The sequence below is a fragment of the Pygocentrus nattereri genome, chromosome 13 (genome assembly GCF_015220715.1).
Source record: "Pygocentrus nattereri isolate fPygNat1 chromosome 13, fPygNat1.pri, whole genome shotgun sequence".
Taxonomy (NCBI): domain Eukaryota; kingdom Metazoa; phylum Chordata; class Actinopteri; order Characiformes; family Serrasalmidae; genus Pygocentrus; species Pygocentrus nattereri.
Genome location: NC_051223.1, coordinates 14,789,810 through 14,809,108, shown reverse-complemented (window position 1 = coordinate 14,809,108; position 19,299 = coordinate 14,789,810). Strand labels below are relative to the sequence as shown.

The window sequence follows — 19,299 nt, the reverse complement described above, 5'->3', positions numbered from 1 at the left end:
CTGCTCTTCTCGAATACAGTAAATGTATCCTCTATCAATTTGATTAATGGTCTGATTAACATGTAAACATCGATCTGATAATCAAATATTAGTAAAGTGATCGATAAGCAGGAAGCTCACTGAATTGAATAAACCTTTCAGTGTTATGTTGTGAATTTATCACAATTCATATCAGTTTTTAAATTCTTTACAAACTTGCACCTTTCAAGCTAAACGCTATGAAGTGAAATTCATTGTCAGGCTAGTAGCATTTGTCTGTTTATTTTATAGACTTTTACTTGACTGCCTTCCTCTGTGTAAATTTAAGCCACATATTCCCTACTATAGATTTATGGTCAGAGTCTGTTTAATATTACACAGCAATAGTGTAATATAATGAGTGGCTTCACCAACACAGAGCCTGTAGTTTTTTTTTTGTTTGTTTTTTTTTTTTTAAATAACGTTTTACAAAGTCTAATCAATCTTTGCTATGGCTATTACCTGTCACCATTACTGTGAATCCCTAATTTGTCAACATTTCACTTTTTTAACACCACTTTTCCATATGGGTGTAGGTCTGTATTTACTTTATCTGCTTATGTACTGTTGCATTGTCCACTTGTAATGTGTATATGTATGTTTTGTGTGTGTAGGTGTTCCACAGCTTGCTGAAAGCTCACACCATGGAGGCCCGTGCTATCGTGCGACAAGCCATGGCTATCCTCACACCGGCGGTACCTGCCCGCATGGAGGATGGGCACCAGATGCTCACCCACTGGACTAGGAAGATCATTGTGGAGGAAGGACACACTGTGCCACAGCTGGTGCACATCCTACACCTCATTGTGCAGCACTTCAGGGTATGCCACTACACTTTTTTTTAAAGGTGCCTGTTTGCTGTCTCACTCAGTGATTTATTAGGTCGGTTTTTCATTGTGCTCTGTGCGCACGTGTGTGGTTAGGTATACTACCCTGTGAGACATCACCTGGTACAGCACATGGTCAGTGCCATGCAGCGATTGGGCTTCACCCCCAGTGTCACCATAGAGCAGAGGAAGCTGGCTGTAGACCTGGCTGAAGTGGTCATCAAATGGGAACTGCAACGGATCAAAGATCAACAGGTCTGGATGGGAGTTTTAATTGTTGCATTTTAGTTTAAGTAGGCAATGAAATAATAATGATCTGTATTGAAATCAGACACACACACACAGCAGAAATATCCACACTAATGATATGCATTCTGATTAATTTGGTGATTAAATATGTGTAAGAGTTAACAAACTTACCTCTGGTTAACCTCAGAAGTAAAGAACAGACCTAGGGTTCAGACTTGGTAGGTTTGGTTTGATTAAAACAAGCCCTGGTGCAATTGGTCTGTGAGGGTGTTACATCAGAGCAAGTGAGGATGCTGCCAGGGTTTCTCAGGGTTTCTTTGTGAAAGCAGTAAGCCACTCAAAACTATGTTACAGGGATTTCACCGTGCTTTTTGTCATGCAAGCCATGGTAACAGAGTCTAATGGCTTATTGCTTGAAAGTCATAGATGAAAAAAGAACCAATAAAAGAGAAACCAATGTAGAACAGAGGACAGCATGATTTAGAACAATTGGTGGACATTATCACAGTTATTGTGCCACATAAAATCTGCCCAATCAGGCCATTAACTTTCTTTTTTGTTTGCATCTTTTGGTTCGATGTTAAATATTACGCTAAGCAAAGTAGAACTAAGATGCAACAGTGTATCGTTTTCTGCTTTGGTCCGAACCAAGAGAACTGAACCGCAAGTATAATTGCCTAATATAACCTTTAGCCGTTCACTTGGTACTCAAGAGATGATGAAGAGTTGATATCTATAATAATAGCTATTTAAAAATAAAATAAAATGACTGCATTAAAGAAGTGTTTGTGTGTTTGTTTATATTTTTAATGTGGACCCTTTATGCTGTTAAAGGGTATTTGCAAAATCTGTTAATTGATTTGTAATTATTTTTGCTTTCTTTGTAGCCGGAGTCAGAAGCAGACCCCAGCGCAGGCGGTGAGGGAACGAGCTCGGGCTCAGGGGGAGTGAAGCGAGGCATGTCTGTGGACTCTGCTCAGGATGTGAAGAGGTTCCGGTCAGCCACAGGATCTGTCGGCACGGTGAGGAAATACTACACCCAGCAACTAGTCGGCACATCCACTTTCTCCCATCTCTCACTCGCTGACTCGAAGTGCCATGTTTAGACACATGGGCCTTTAGTGAGGTGTTTTTACAGCTTGGATTTCTCTTGCTAGGTGTTTGGCCGCAGTCAGTCAATGCCAGGCTCAGAGACGTTGCTCACAAAGCCTGTGGAGAAACAGCACACGGACACTGTGGTCAACTTCCTCATCCGCATTGCCTGCCAGGTAAATGAGTAGCTTCGTCCTGCGCTGTTGCTGGTAATAGTAAGTGAATGCTGTTGGGGATCGGGTAGCCTTAGGTAAAGATAATCACACTGTCTGGTACTCACTGGCTGTGATTCATTGTTAGCCACTTTAAAGGGACTGTATTCTGTTTTTATTATATCTTATATTTTTTGCTGAAGTAAACTTGGAGCATTTCTGTGGTTTTATGTACCAAAACCTGGTATCATTTGTTTTAACATTCTTTTCCAGCTCTCTTCTCCTTAGAATTAAACAGGGTGCATTTGTTATTGACTTTAAGTTTGATAAGTAAATGATGTCTGTTTTGATTGGCTTGTTGTGTGCTGTGCCTTGTTTCAAAAAGCAGTCCAGGCTGAAATGCAGAACAACAATTTAGACAGAAAACCTCAGGGAAATTAAAAAAAAAAAAGTTTAGCCACTTGTTATAGATGCCTGGATCATTTGATACGCCACAGTAATTCTATTGCATAAAGTATTACTGTTGCAGCAAACAAATGTATCTCCTCGTAACTGTACAGTAGAAGGAAATTTGTTAACTTTGAATGGATGATAAAGGAACCTTTTTTTCAAGTGGCTTTGAATAACTTCTCTTGCTTAATTTATTATTAAAGTTGTGCTATTAAAAACTGCAGTTAAAAGGACAGAAATTGAGAGAGAAGATTTTGTCTGACAGTAAAAATATGTAAATGTAAATGAATGGATTTGCTTCTCAGCAACCAAGAATAGTACAGTGTAAAATTTTTTGCCCCACATCTAGCTTTACAATAATTCAGCTGCAGCTAAGTTGTTTGTAGTGACAGCACTATTTAATACTTCAGTATGAAAGGGTGGGTTAAACAGCTGTATGCTCAATGGATAGTCATACTTAAACAGTGTTTATGACCTCAAAATCACAAATATAAAACAGTTTTTTTGCAGGGCTATATGGACTACTACAAAAAACATGAAACTTGTTGTTGTTGTTGTTGTTGTTGTTGTTGTTGTTGTTGTCCCTGATGTAGGCCTTTTACATCTACATGCTCTTTTTCTGCAGGTGAATGACAGTACCAGTGTAGCAGGTTCTCCTGGTGAGCTGCTGTCCCGCCGCTGTGTGAATCTGATGAAGACAGCCCTTAGGCCGGACATGTGGCCTCGCGCTGAACTAAAACTGCAGTGGTTCGACAAGCTACTCATGACTGTGGTGAGTGCCAGAGGCTGTTTTTTGGGATGGAAATGGTCAGACATGAATTTGGGTGGACAGCAGTTTATTTTAGGTTATATGGTTTGTGTAACAATTTGAAAGACAGTTATGCATCAAATGGTCTGCTTACCTGAGTTTCTTAAAGAGGTCTTTTTACATTTGTTCTGAAACTTTGTCTGTTCTCTTTGTCTTGATAGAAGTTCTCCTTGCCTGCCCTGTCCTCTGTTTCTCCCATTCCTCCTAATTTTTTCCCTTTTGCCTTTCCTAAAGCAGTTTTGATGTGAGCTAAATCAATATCCTCTGGCTTATGACTGATTTCTCTCTCTCCCTCTCGTGGGCTGAGCGCTGTGACTAATTCTGTTGTCATCTGGGAGAGTGGCTTTCAGTTAAGCAGCTGGCCCACCTGCACTGGCCTTTCAGTGTTCTCTCTGTCTCTCTCTCATTCTCCCCATCTTTACCCATTCCCCTGTCGTGTCACTGTCTCTGTCTCCGTCTCACTTTCTCTTGGTCTCTGTCTCTTGTCTCCTTTTTCTCTTACTCTCCCCCTCTCTTTCTGCTTTTTTCATTTCTCCTTCTCCTCTTCTCTCTTTCTGTTGTTATTAGAGCTGGTTTTCCTGTCTTGCAGACACGCCAGGCTATTGATTCTTTTTAGGGCCAGACACATGTGCCCTGCTTGCAGGCTCATGTAGGCCTGTGATTGAAATGCACGGATGGTGCCTGATTCCCTAACGTACAATAAGTCTGTCTGGAGCGTCGTGTAATTGTAGATTCCTGGAGTTTGGCCTTCGGCTGTCGTGAAAACCAGAAAACAGTTCGTTTTTCTCACTTAGCATTTAACAGTTAGTGGATGTCCATCCAAGGGCACAATCAGACTCTTCATTTGGTTTCCAAAATGTGGTTTATTTTACCCTACCCCATATTTTGTGGGTGACCTGGATATTTTTTCTTTTTTCTTTTTCCTATTTAGTTTATGCTTTGTGTATGCATGTCCAGAGTACACAGTGGTATGTGAAGCCATTTATACAAGACTCTTAATCTGCCAGGTCCTCACAGATAAATCTAACATTTTTAAAAGATATTAGAACTCTTTCCTTTGAGTTCACAGCTGGTTCTTTTGATCTTATACAATGCTGCAACAGTCAAAGCTATCCATGTGAGCTGGCGGTTGCCTATGGCTTTAGAATTTTCTCTGATTTGTTGAAAGGTTTTTTTTTGTTTTTTTTTTTTTATCTATAGGCTGGGTTTAATGAACAGGCAAGTCAATCTTGGTGGCCCTGGGGGGCATAGGGTTGTGCTGCCTACCCAAGGCTCCTATCTAATGAAGTGCTTTCTAAATCCAGTCACCTTTTATTGTCTGATTGTGCTGGCTTTTGTGTGATTAAGGAACACACTGCAGATATGGGCAGCTCACTGCATATCTGCCTTTATGTCTCTCGGGACCAGACCTGCTTCTGCCACAGCGTTTTCCTGGACACTTTAACCTCACGCTGGTCTTCTTTACTGGAATCAGCTCTGCTTCTGGCTTGAGCAGCCGAGTTTGGAAACTGTGCTGGTTCTCCTGTGGACCTTTTTGTTGATTCCCCTATTTATAGTGCTGGGGTAATATTATCTGCGCCAGTATTGATGTTACACAACAAGATTAAAAGGTGCAAAATTGGCAGTATTGATGGGTAACAGATGTGGTCAACTATAACAATGTAATTTGCTGAGTGATTTGTTTGAAGTTGTTATCTGGTTTTGAGTTGAGTTGTTCATTTGAGATTACAGCTTTTTCTTTTCTTTTTTTCTTTTTTTTTTTTTTTTTTTCTTTTGCAGGAGCAGCCCAACCAGGCCAACTTCTCTAACATTTGCACAGGGCTGGAGATCCTGAGTTTCCTGCTCACTGTTCTGCAGTCTCCTGCCATCCTGGCCCACTTCAAGCCCTTGCAGCGTGGCATCGCAGCCTGCATGACTTGTGGCAACACCAAAGTCCTACGAGCTGTCCACTCTCTGCTCTCCAGACTTATGAGCATTTTTCCCACTGAACCTAGTGAGTAGACATCACACACAAGGGCTCTTGGTCAACACCCTGATGTACTTATGCAGTTTGTGATAAATTTGTAGATAAGTGTACATTAGGAATAATGTTGCAACAGTGTCATCTTTTCCATTACCTTATTAAATTTTTTTGTATGTCATTTAATGGACAAATGAGATTCATGATCCGATTAGTGAAGCATCAAAATTAAAATTCTTGGCCGATAGCAAAATTCAAGACACACCTAAAAAGCTGACAAAAAGTTTCACTTTGCACTTTGGCACTATTGTTTGAGACGTTTCGCCAATTCTGAAACTCTGACTACAGATGCCATTACTGCTTAGACATTCCTTTCTGCTTCTGTTTTGCTGCGCTCTGCTTTTTGAGCAGGATGTTATTTTCCAGTGGTATAAAATCTTTGGCAGAGAAATTCTTGCATATTAAGATCCACTCTTGAAACTCAACATGATCAGGGATTGAGTTGCTTTTGTAATATTTCTACTGTGAAATAGATCCATGTGGACAAGCTTTTCACTCTGCTGTGTACTTACCTGCGCTGACCATCGCAGTCAAGTGCAAGGAACAAACTGTGCTTTTTATTTATTTAAAGTTTTCTCATTTCATTGCAATTAATTATGTTTCTTTCCCCAATTTGTTGTAGGCGTCTTTTCAGCGAACATTTTTTTTGTTTGTTTGTTTTATGTGTGTGTTTTTTTTTTAAACAGCTACAGCTCTATTGCTGGATTCCTCACTGAAAGATACCAGACAACCTTAAAATAATTAAAATACATCAATTTATTGAGACATCCAGCATTTTCTCTTTGTCTCTTCTCTGTTCTCAGGCACCTCTTCAGTGGCCTCTAAATATGAGGAGTTGGAGTCCTTGTACGCTGCTGTAGGAAAGGTCATTTATGAGGGCCTCACTAACTACGAGAAGGCCACCAGTGCCAACCCCACTCAGCTGTTCGGTAAGAGACAGCTCCATCACAATGTTGTCAATAGTAATAGTAATCAAACTTTCAAAAACATTATCTGATAAGCTGAGTAATGTTTGCTTGCTTTGTCGTAGACTTGAAGAGTAAGTGTAAAGATCTAAGAGAAGGCGACATGCTTTCCTTTACTGCTAGCATCTGCTATGCTGTTTACTGTTTCTCAGTTTACACACAGCAAGCAGTTTCTTAAGACCTACAAATGAACAAAAGGTGATAAAACACTATTGAGTTACAATCTAAAGTTAGTGGTATTCGATATGGTCCTGAAATGGCAGTGCTGGTCAATAAATACCTCCCAATTCCGTCCTGGTGGAGGCGTACAGTTACACGCACACCACTGATATGATGTATGTGTCTCGCAGAGGGTGACTTTTTACATTTGTCTCCGCTCCCCAGTGGCACTGGCAAAGAAGTGCATTACTCATCCCCTCCACCCCCATCCCAGCCGCTAACTCAGTCAGATTTCTTCAAAACGACCTTGTAATACAACTAAAGTGACAGAGAAGCTGCCTCCGAAGTCGTTAGCTGCCCCCTGGGCCACTGGCTGACCCTGGCAGTAGTGTTACAGTAGGGGAAGTGTTGTCCTTCTCTATGGGGCATCATGTTACCTTCTCTCTCTCTCTCTCTCTCTCCCCTCCCCCCCCCCCCCCCCCCCCCCCCCCCCCCCCCCCCCCCCCCTTCCAGGAACACTCATGATCCTGAAGTCTGCCTGCAGCTACAACTCTAGCTACATAGACCGACTCATCTCGGTCTTCATGCGTTCACTGCAGAAGATGGTGCGTGAACACCTGAGCCCACAGACCAACCCTGGCGCCACGGAAACCAGTGCAGGTGAGCAGTGCACAGCTGTCCTGGGACACTTCTTAAATTCATTCACAGGCTCTTGATGGTGCTTAAAAGACTGCACCTCATCCGTGCGGCACTGAATTAATTCCAATTAACTACTGTCTCAGAGCAGCCGCTTTAAGTTAATATGATGTAGCATGCCAGCACCACATTAAATGTTAATGTGTTTTATGAGAGCCAGCCTCCTTCTGTCATCAAAGCCACCTGCAGGTGCTCAGGCCTGCTCTTCTCTCTCACACACAGTCGTTCTTATACTTGTGATGTATAGAAAATCAGGGTGAACTGTTCTTGTATTCAGCCTAGCGCTGAGCTGTCTTCTACTCTCTTTCAGTAGAGTCCACTTTCTAAAGCTGCATCACACCAGAAATGTGCTGTTCACGTCTCCTCTTGAAAGGCAGCAATGAAAGATTGCAGAGGAAAAAAGCCTCCTCTGCTTCAGAGTGGTTTAGCAGTGGCTTGCTGAGTCGCCAACAGTAACGAGAACAACACACAAGACCAGATAGTTGTACAGTCTAATCTGGCCTCTTTAATCACTGAACTTAATTAAGTTTCTTTATGTTCACTTGTATGCAAATGGTTCAACAGCCCCAGTGAAATCACATTTTGATCAAGTTTTTGACTTTCTAAGTAAAAATAATAAGTTATTATTATTAGGCTGTACACACTTTCTGTTTGGCATTTTTGGCAAAATTTAGTGTGCAGTTTGTATTTGCTGAATTCAAAACAAAAATCTTAGAATATAAAAACTGTGCTTCTGTCTGTGCAGTAGTTCAGCATGATAGCTTACTTTTAGCTTGTCTTAACTGAAGTGCTTCAGTTACAAATAGCCCTTTTAATACTTGTGAGTACAATATATAGCATAATAACAGGGCGTATGTATTCATTTCTGTAAGAGCCAGGTTTCCCTTGGGTACCCTTGATAGAATGTATCTGTTGTACCAGGGTGATTAGTAAACCTGTCTTAATGTAGAAAATATATATTTTTTTATGTTCTTGGTTTTACACTGTAGGGAATTGTGATTAGATGACCTTTCCTTTCCCCATCAACAATACTCTATCTAATGTTCCTGATTTTAGAACGCCCCCCTCATCACTATTCCCTACATTTAAATAAACACACCTTGAGGCAGAATAGGAGGACGAGTAGTGAGGGCACAGCTTGTGGTGTCAGCATCTGACCACTTGGTGTTGCAGAAGGACCGGTGTAGCTGTCGTCATGTGGACCCACTAATCCCTCAGAAGCGAGAAGCGGCTCAGTCAGAACACTCCCACCGTGTCCAATGGCTTAGAAATTCCAAACTGACCTCTCAGCTCAAAACCTTTCCCAGATGCTATCGTGGTGTTTAAATGGATTGGGCTGTATCATGCTTACAGACACAAGCGGTCTTTCTGGCAAACGCATACGCACACCCACCCATGGCCGTCTGTCCACGTCATGCAGCAGTGTCACCGTGGCAGTGGAGCCGAAGCCCTGCGCACAGCGTGAGCACCCCGCAAAGCTTTGAAAAATCAGCCGCTTCCACAGTTTCCCCATCTACCCACTGCTACACTGATCAGCACTCAGACTTTAACCACTAGCAAATCAACCAGAAAATGCATTCAGATGGCTGAACAAATTCACATTCATGCATTTCCTTAGCTGCACTCCGCCATGCTAAAACCCAATCTCGTTTAGTCCCCATGTTAAGACATGTAATGGCCTTTACGATTTTTATGCTTCATACACAGGGATGTCTGTCTTGATTTTTGATTTTTTTTTTTTTTTTTTTTTTTTTCCCCCTCTTGGGCCTTTGCAGCTATGTTTAGTTTTTTGATGGTTTTGCCACACTGCAAGCTATGTGGAATTTGTCATCATTTAGATTTGAAAGGAAGCCTGTGTTTGTGAATGAGGTTTAAAAAAAAAATTTTTTATCAAATCTCTTCCAGTGCTGTATGAATATGGGGTTGTATTTCTAATCTTCCAGCCATTTGATTAGATTCAGTGTATTAGGGTTAGTCTCAATTTTACCATGTTTTAAATAAGGTGATGTAATCATGTACTAATAGTAATTGACTAGTAAGCTAATGACCCTGCTTCAAAGGAGATTATCACCATGTTGGGAGAACAGACTAATTTTACCTTTAAACAGCTTTCAGAATAATATTTGTTAATATGCAACTGTAATGATTTATTTCCTTCCTACTCTTAAAAGAATGGATTATAACAAGTAATTAGTAAGTCTTTAGATTTTACTAGAGTAATGTTTTTGTGTGGTGGTGTAATCAATGTAATCAATAATCCGTTTTTGTTTTTTTATTTTTCCTCCAAGCAAGAAAATATTGGGCTACTTATTTTTAGATTCTTCACCTACCTACAGTCAGATTGATTTGGTTAGTTTGGAAGTGATTTTTAAGAATGAATTGAATAGACTTCTGATTGAATGGACTTTGTACACAGTAGTGGATCATACAGTGGTATGCGAAAGTTTGAACACCCCTGGTCACATTACATGTTTTGTGAAAGTGAAAATTACATATCCTCTACAAATTGAGTAATATTTTACTAAATATTGTCATCAACAGCAATGTATTGTATTATTACTGTAACACTGCAGTTAAATAGTCAACTTCAAGTTGGTAACAATGTATTGATGCTTTCTTGTCACTCGTATTGCTAATATAGATCAAGTAGTACTGAACTGTCATAAAGACACATACGTCTCTCTTTCCTGTGTCTCAGTGACAAGTGAGCTGGTCATGTTAAGTCTGGACCTGGTGAAGACCAGGCTGTCTGTCATGAACATGGAGATGAGAAAGAACTTCATTCAAGTAATCCTCACCTCACTGATCGAGAAATCGCCAGACCCAAAGATCCTGCGAGCTGTGGTGAAGATTGTGGAGGAATGGGTCAAGAACAATTCCCCTATGGCTGCCAACCAGGTACACTTTCAACGTTTAAGGTCTTGGTCGACTCAAGAGTGTGTTGGAAGCCAGAGTAGCCCTGGAATAAAAATCGATATTACTGCATATTCCTATAATTAAAATAAATGTTGATCTTATGCAGACTATCAGTCTTTCATACTCTCTCACATGCCATATTTTTCTTCTTAATCTTTTGGTCTTTATATAAGCTTTCAATTTGTACAATCATTCTAATCAATGTTAAATTCAAAATGTATACAATGGCAAAGATTTCACTTTAATATTGTATGGTTTTGTGAGTAATACCACTGCCATTGATGTAGCTGGCTGGGGATCAGTTCCCAGCCTGTCTAACAGCAACAAGGACCCTTGGACAAGACTACTAATGCTGCTTTTGCCTGCTTCTTTGATATGATGAAAAAGTATGTTGACAGGGATAAAATTTTTTGCTAAAAGTATAAATGTATATAATAGAAAATCAGTCTGGTACAAGAGATCCGCCCTTCTATAGAAAGTAAAATGGTCAAGCTTATTCAGACGAAGGGTATTAAAGTGCCAATGTGGTTAAATATGGGAAAACCACTTGACGGATGTTACGTTACATGTTGTATGTGCTGAATATAATTTTTATCATAAGTTAATACATAATATTGACACTGGCCCAGTTAATAATTATGTGATGATTTTTTTTATTACAGTCATCTGAATTGAAGGTTATATGTGTAAAGTTTTGTAATGATCACTTATGGTACTTTGTAATTGAATTTGGATTTCAATGATTGTTTATCATGATAATTCTGCACATAGTAACGATTTGTCTAATTTAGATTAACATCCAGCTTTAAGCCAGAGTGACTGTGTTATTGGGCATAGTGTGTTGAACCTGGAATTAGAGTAGCAGTGCATGCAGTGGGGAAAATGTTTGTATTATGATATTCACAAAGCCACAATGTGGGGCTAATCGTTCTGCATATTTAAAGCATTTTTTGTCTCAATCAGCCAAAAAAGGACAAAAAAATAGATGGAGGTATGGACAAACGTGAGGATTCAAGTCACTTTTTTTTCCCCTACAGAATTTTTAGACACTTAAGAGCAGTGGGCCTCAGGGCCCATCAGACAATCATCAGTTTTGCTCCATCCCTATGTGTCAAGATACTCACTGAACAACTTTTAGGTTGTTGCTTAACTAAACTCGCATCAACTTGGGCGAACATGTTTTTTTCCTGTTACTATGAGATGCAAATAAACAAACATGGAACACCTGACTGCTGGTGTTTGCACTGCTAAAGCAAGGACACCGGTAAAAGAGATTTAGATGAAGGTCATGGATTTAAAGATTTGATCAATGAAGCACTTTGTAGTTTTTGATGTTCATCCACTTGATAGCAGAAGCCTTAAAGTTTGTCCAGTAAAAAGCTGCACTACCTGTGTCTTCACCATTTTTTTAATTTATTTGTAGTACTTGCTTCGTTAGTGTGTTTAGTTTAAATTCACTGTTAGAGTAATATGTTTAGAGTGAGTTGATGTTGATAAGTATATGCTACTAGATTGCGTTTAGTGTCTGGTTGAAAAGCCAAAAATATATGTAATATAATAATATTTAATATTGCTATACTCCGACTAGTCTGAAATGGAATCAGGAGACACATAATCCTACACTGTGCTGCTCACAGACTACTTGATTTGGTCTCCCAGCTGCCCACTCCAACTGTCCCAGAATCTGCAGACTAGAGCCAATCAGCACAGACTTGGTAACCCCGGGATAAAGAAGCAAACTTCACAAAAGATGCTGAACATGTCTTGCATGATTAACTGCATTTGGGCTTATGGGGAAATTTAGGTGATTTTTGGCAGAACTGTCACTTTAAGTGATTGTGTTTTGTCAGACCAAATGTTTACTGTTTTTGTCATGCTGTGGTAGCTGTACTTGGTGGGCAGGCTGCTCTGGCTGGACAGCTGAACCCAGGTGGCCTCTCGGTTAGCCTGAGGCAACAGCGCAGGCAGGGAAAGAAAGGAGGCAGGCAAAGGTGCTGCATGCAGCCCTCCTGATAGATTTAAGATAAATGGAGTGTATCAATCTGTTCACCCTGCTTCTGTCTCTTTCTCTCGCTCCCTCCTTTTCTCTTTTTCCCTCTGCTCTCTCTCTGTCTCTCTCTCATTCTCCTAGATGCCTAATCTGAGAGAGAAGTCTATTCTGCTGGTGAAAATGATGACCTACATTGAGAAGCGCTTTCCTGACGACCTTGAATTGAACGCCCAGTTCCTGGACCTCGTTAATTACGTCTACAGGTAATTACGCCGATTAATCACAGGGTCCAGCAGCCATGCTGGCCCCCCATCAATCGCCATGGTGACAAGGCTGCAGCTGGTTAGTGGGTGGCAGGCCGGGTTCGCATGGCTGAAGGGTGTGGGCAGGCATGATGTTTAAGAGGCAGGTGGCATGAAGGGGTCCCAGCATGCATCCTTTAGTCAACAGTCATTCACCCACCTAGACAAGTCCTGGACCTGCCTCAGTGTCTGTCTATTCTATCATATGTTGGAGAACATCACACAGAGACCTTCAAATAAGAAATGTTACATGAGTGCTGTATCCTCAGGTTTATTAACTCTCTGAACCCTCCTCTTCAGGGATGAGAACCTCTCAGGAAGTGACATCACATCAAAGCTAGAGCCAGCCTTCCTGTCAGGGCTACGCTGTGCTCAACCGCTGATTAGGGCAAAGTTCTTCGAGGTGTTTGATGCTTCTATGAAGCGGAGGGTCTACGAGCGGCTCCTCTACATCTGCTGTTCACAGAACTGGGAGGCCATGGGCAGCCACTTTTGGATCAAGCAGTGCATTGAGGTATGAATATACAAAACTACAGACAAAGATTCACTAGTGTGGACATTGCACATGTACAGGGACAACACCAGATCACATCCATTAAATATCAGAGAGAATGCTGTTAATTCCCTTCTGTTTAGATGGTTAGATGAAGTATCTTTAAGAGGTGGGATATCTTAAAAATGTAAGTATTGGTGATCATCAGAGTACGACCATGCTTATAATGATGGGTAATTTTGAAATGTGATAATTATTGCTTAAAGGTAGTTTTGAAAATGAGTACTCCTTCGATAATTCTTAGGATAAAAATAAATTACTCTGGTCATTCTGAAAGAGTGCAGTAAAAAAGCATTTGGTGTAATAAGGCTTCTGTTTTATTGTTGCACCATGAAATAAATCACTGGCCTCACAAACATAACCAGAGAACAGCCATTACAAGAACGTCTAGGGCAGCCATGAGAAATTTTGGGCTAAATATTGGTGGAAATGTGGTCTTATTTGTGTGGCAACAAACCTACTATGCAGTTTCTATGCCAGTCCAGTGCCTCAAACTCAAAGCAGGAGATGAGGGTGCAATCATTATCATGATTGCATGATGAACAACAAGCCTGTTTTTAGCCCATGGGTGTAATGCAAGTTGGTATGGCTGAAAATTCCTTATGAATTGTTTCTGTCTTATTTTGCTTGTGTTATTGATTACTCTGGACTTTAAAAGAGCATGGACTAGAAGAATTTGAGTAGGTTTAGAGGATGTACCCTTGTTTGCTTTACATTTTCACTGCAATCAGTCACCAAAAGTTTGTCCCCAGATGTGTGTTCTCTGACCATGAGAGACTACTTGTTAAGGCTTAATAGTAAAGTAAGTTGAATTAAGTAAGTATGTTCTTTAGGTATAGAAATAATAATAATTTGGAGTAATGTCATGCTGCAAGATGTGGCCTTTGGTGAGGGGTGTAGTTTACACTTGTAGCATGCAGCTAACAAAAAAAAAAACCTCCATCTCAGGTACAGTCAATGCTTCTGCTGGCTAGTGAATTATTAATGGTGCCTTAAAAGCATCGGGAGCACGTGCTGATTCATTTTAGCGTGCTGGAGTGGAACTGCCGTCTTCATTTGTGCCCTCCAGACCTGTGTCAGCTTAGAAATATGCAATAGCATGTCAGGAGTCAGACCTTTATTGTAATTTTGCCAATAAGCATGGCATGTTCGCAGGCCTGAATAGAGACTGACAAGCCATCCACTTCCCCGTTGCACTGGCATTGCCAGGTGCAGACAGAAATTAGGAGCAAGCAGATGTATAAGTGACCGTTTAGACTGGTCTGATGCACCGCTGACTCAAGTGTACTGTGTCCTCCTCAGCTGCTGCTAGCAGTGTGTGAGAAGGGCACCATTATTGGCACGAGCTGCCAGGGCTCCATGCTGCCCTCCATCACCAACGTCATCAACCTGGCAGACAGCCATGACCGCGCTGCCTTCGCCATGGCAACTCACATCAAGCAGGAGCCTCGTGAGAGGGAAAACAGTGAGACGAAGGAGGAGGTCAGTTCTGCCCGATTTTCTCCTCACAGCTCTTTGATTTGATGATCAACACCTGTCATTTTAGTAAATGAGAGTTGCTTTCGTCTTCCAAATTTACAACATGACTGATTTAGAGGTGTAAAAAATATGATTTTGATTGATTTAATGATAATATTCTCTCATTCTGTCATTGAATATTATTAAAATCAGTATGCAATATGCAATAAATTATGAACTTAATTGTTTTTGTTTTTGTTTTTGTTGTACTGTTGGACAAGTACTTTCTCTAGTTACCGCTTTAAGGCAGACAGAAAAAATTATTTCTTTCCAAAAAATCTACTCCTTTCCATTAATAACGCAGTTGTGGATGTTGTTGTTTATTTGTATTACATAAGGAATGCAATCTAAAGAAGTCCAAACTTTTGAGATTTTACTCATGTCACATGCTACAGTTTTGAAGAAGAAAAAATAGAAACATAACACATTCATGCTTTATCTTTCCTTTAATTACTCTTATCAATACAAATTCTGTTCTATTCACATTCTCGCTCGGAAACAAATTGCTTGTATCCAACAAGAATGACACATAAAAGATCTTGGGAATCTATTAGACCCACATTAAAGCATCTTCACTGGCATCCAGTACAGTATTGTATACAGTATAAATTACTGGTGGTGGTTTTTAAATCTTTTCATGGACACGCCCCCGCATATTTAGGTAGCCTGCTACAGACCTATGTTCCTCCACGCACCCTTCGCTCCTCAAATTGCCACCTCCTTGCAGTCCCGACTGTTAAAATGCGTACTCTAGGTGATAGAGCATTTAGTGTTGCTGGCCCCAAACTCTGGAATGGACTCCCACTAGAGCAGCATACCTGTACTTCATTATTATTGTTCAAGGCCAGTCTTAAAACCCATCTTTTCCGGATAGCATACGAGTGAGCAGCTTATCTTTCTTGTGTTTTTATTACCATCTTATGTTTTATTTTTATGCTCTTTCTCCCATATTTTTATTGTTATAACAATTGTTTTATCTCTTGTTTTTATCTTTGTTGTTCTTTGCACTTTTACTGTACAGTGTCCTTGAGTCTCTTGAAAGGCGCTTTATAAATAAAATGTATTATTATTATTATTATTATTATTATTATTATTATTATTAGAATAGAAGCCTTGTGCTTGTTTAAGGCAGTGATAGAAAAATGGTACCACAAAGAAAGCTCCGGTTCTACACACTGAAGAATTCCAGTTCACGTGGTTAATGAATTGGTGATGGTTTTATAATATTTCTGTGAATTGTGATTATACTACAATTGAATTTGATTATTTTAAGTTGCACTGAATCATTTCTTAAAGAAATGGAACTGTTGTGAGGTCAGGTCCCCTAGACGGTAGCTTATTTGATTCAACCACAAAGCTCCACAGCAATTTTAATTGCCATTCACATTCATACATTTTTCTTGGGAAGCAGATGATAAAGTTTAGAAAATGTTATGTATTTGATAAGTGCACATATTAACTGTTTAGATGGTGCCTTTCTCTCCCTTCTGTTTTGGCCATTGGTAGGATGTGGAGATAGACATTGAGCTGGCCCCCGGAGACCAGACCAGCCTGCCTAAGACCAAGGAGCAGGCAGAGCGAGACGCTGGCAACCAGCTGCACATGCTCACCAACCGTCATGACAAGTTCCTGGACTCCCTCAGAGAGGTCAAGGTGAGCAACCACCTCAACATATGCTGCTTGAGGATGTGTGACTTCAGCTGGAGTGCACGATGGCACGTTTCTCCATTTGTGGAAAATAACAGGCAGTTACTCATAAGAGAAAACATTTGAAGAAGAATGAACAGAAATTACATACATAACATTACATACATACATTAACATACATTAAAATACATTAAAATGAATAAAATTAGGAACAGCTATTTCATATATTTTAAGGTCCACAGTATTGCGCAAAACTCTTAGAGATCCTAGAAAATCATGTATTGATCATTTATCTTGCAGTATGTGTTTTAGTTTGAAACACAATGAATAAATACAAAAAAAAAAACAATACATTATTTTATTTCTACCAATATTAGTCTGCCCATTTCCACACACATTTATAAGTATTTGAGAAATGGTGTCCTGAGCAGTCATATCTCGTTGGATTCAGACAAATATTTCAAGCTGTACTGTATTCTTCTAGTCAACATATTAAAGTAGCACTGTGTAATTTTTTTTATTTGTTAATTCAATTCAATTTGACACAATTAACGTAGTGATATATGTACACTTGTACTTTTTCCACATAAGGAAATTGTATTTCTGTTAATTTCAGTTATATGACAAAATCAGTTATGGATGACAAAACTTCTCATTTTAGGTGTCACTTGTTAAATTATATCACTTTTACCTATCAATGTTGTTTAAATTAAGTATGTATTCCTGTATATCCAAATATGCAGAAAAGATCTAAAGTCTTTTCACAGGACTGTATGAAGTGTTATTAAATGGCATACACCTGCATAATGCCAAGATAAATAGTTTTTAGAATATTTTCTAGGGTAATGTGACATTTGCACAGTGCTGTATGTATGTGAAAATAAGACTATGGAAAGGGAATGGCCTGCAATACCAAAGGATAGGAAACATATGTTAAAAGTGAGTCAATCTGTATGCTACTGGATAAATGCTGTCGTATAGATTTGAAGGTGTTTGGATATAATGAGTGCCATTTGTTCAGGCTGGAGTGCTCTCTGTCTCCTGTGCTCACCCACACCCCTGTAAGTGTCTGTGCTAATGAGCGTTTGATCAGAACAGCAGCAGACCCTCTCTCCTTCTCACCTGGAGGTCGTGCTGCCATTGATTCCTGTTTAATCCAGGCCACGACTCTGTTTTACATGCCCTCACTTAAGCAGGCTTTAGATAAATGATGAAGTGGACGAGTTCAGAGGCCTGACCTGGCAGGAATGCTCAGAGGAGCGGCTGTCAGAGACTTGGTACACCTTTAGCTCTCGCTTATGCTAGCACTCAGAGCCCCATAATAGCCCTTCAGATTTAGATCAGAACATCCACACTTTTATTCCTCACATTGCAGAGGGTGACTCCATGAATAGCAAGCTGCAGTTTTTGCCTGTGCTGCTGAGACAGGTGACTTTTTTAGTCAGGGTTTTTTTTTTTTGTAGAGCAGCACAATATATTGTTCCTTAACCCCTTAAAATCCCATGCTTATTATATACTAAGCCTTATTCTTCAATAACTACAGTGACTTGCATGCAAACCAGCATTCACAAGTTATTCTTAGGTTGTAGAGGTGTGTAACAAATCTTTGGGCCTGGTGGACCATCACGATCACAATATTGCATTTTGCAATACTCCAATTTTTACAATATTACAATTTTCATAATGCAGTTTCAATATATGTCTATCCAGTCACTATTGATGATGATGATGATATTATTATTATTATTATTATTATTATTACCATTATTAGTATTATTGAAGTTTTTGAAGATGTTTCTACAGTTGTCTTTAAATACCTGAAAGCAAGTCTCCTGAAAAGAATGGAATCTGTTTTACAGGCAAAACATGGACACACTACAAAAAAATTATATTGCTTATATTTAGTTGTACTGTACAATCAGTCGTTGTTCTGGAAGTGGGGAGTGGGAGTGACTAAAGGTTTTGATGGCTGTCTTTTGTTCATTAGCCCATTACCCAAATGCAATATTTTCGTTCCATGGATGCAAATGTGAACATGTGTAATGAAGATGAATGTAATCTCTGTGTTTCTCAGACGGGAGCACTGCTGAATGCTCTGGTGCAGCTGTGTCACATTTCCACTCCGCTGGCCGAGAAGACGTGGGTGCAGCTCTTCCCTCGCCTCTGGAAGATTCTGTCTGATCGACAACAGCATGTGAGTCTAATCACCACAAACTGTATCATAGCTTTACCTTCTACCTTCTAAAATTGAATCTTGTGAAAATGTGACATGACAGCAGTGAGCCTTCAGATAAAGTGACTATATTGAATAGCATTTGTGAAGTTCACAGCATGGTCTTTAAAAGACCGTTAGTCTGCGTTTTACTTGCATTGTATTTTTTTGTGATTCATTTTTATCTAACAATTTTCTAAGTAATTTTACAGGTTTTGTTGTTAATGTGCAGAGGTAAATATATAAATAAAAATAGAAGAAAAAATTTCCAGGATGTCCACCATTTGAGATATAAAAGCATTTTAATTTGAAGCAGTTACTAGCAAATATTTGTATATCCATGTGTCTTTGTTTTTTATGGGTCCATTTTTGGTATAGCACTATTTTGTTGCCCCCACAGGGTGTGGAGAAACAGTGGTCTTAGGTTGCTAATTTTGCATACCAGTCAAATAGTTCCTTCCAGTCAAATTAGGTGGTTCTTGGTTACATTACGTGGTAAAGCACATTAGGTCAAATGTGCTAAAACCCACCATTCATCAGACGTCTTAAGAAACTGGCTTGCCCATCCTTCTCCTAAAACCAAAACACCTAAAACTGACCAGAGGATCTGTTTGTGTTTTTGTGATCATGATGCATATCACATCATTACCTGTACTGAGCTCAGTGTCCTTAATGGTGTCAGAGGTTGCGTGTGTCGGCCCTCACACTGCTCCGATTAGCAGGCT

The 19,299-nt window shown here is 39.8% G+C and overlaps 1 protein-coding gene across 1 annotated transcript in view; it reads left to right on the top strand.

Moving 5' to 3' along the window:
* LOC108432011 (transformation/transcription domain-associated protein) overlaps positions 1-19,299 on the top strand; it is a 112,713-nt gene that overhangs the window by 40,145 nt on the left and 53,269 nt on the right. The window contains 14 exon segments of the mRNA XM_017705546.2: positions 633-839; positions 942-1,100; positions 1,982-2,116; positions 2,252-2,362; positions 3,414-3,560; positions 5,376-5,589; positions 6,420-6,545; positions 7,254-7,400; positions 10,135-10,334; positions 12,484-12,605; positions 12,945-13,158; positions 14,500-14,679; positions 16,222-16,368; positions 18,437-18,556. Of these exon segments, the coding sequence (XP_017561035.2) occupies positions 633-839; positions 942-1,100; positions 1,982-2,116; positions 2,252-2,362; positions 3,414-3,560; positions 5,376-5,589; positions 6,420-6,545; positions 7,254-7,400; positions 10,135-10,334; positions 12,484-12,605; positions 12,945-13,158; positions 14,500-14,679; positions 16,222-16,368; positions 18,437-18,556 (2,229 nt within the window).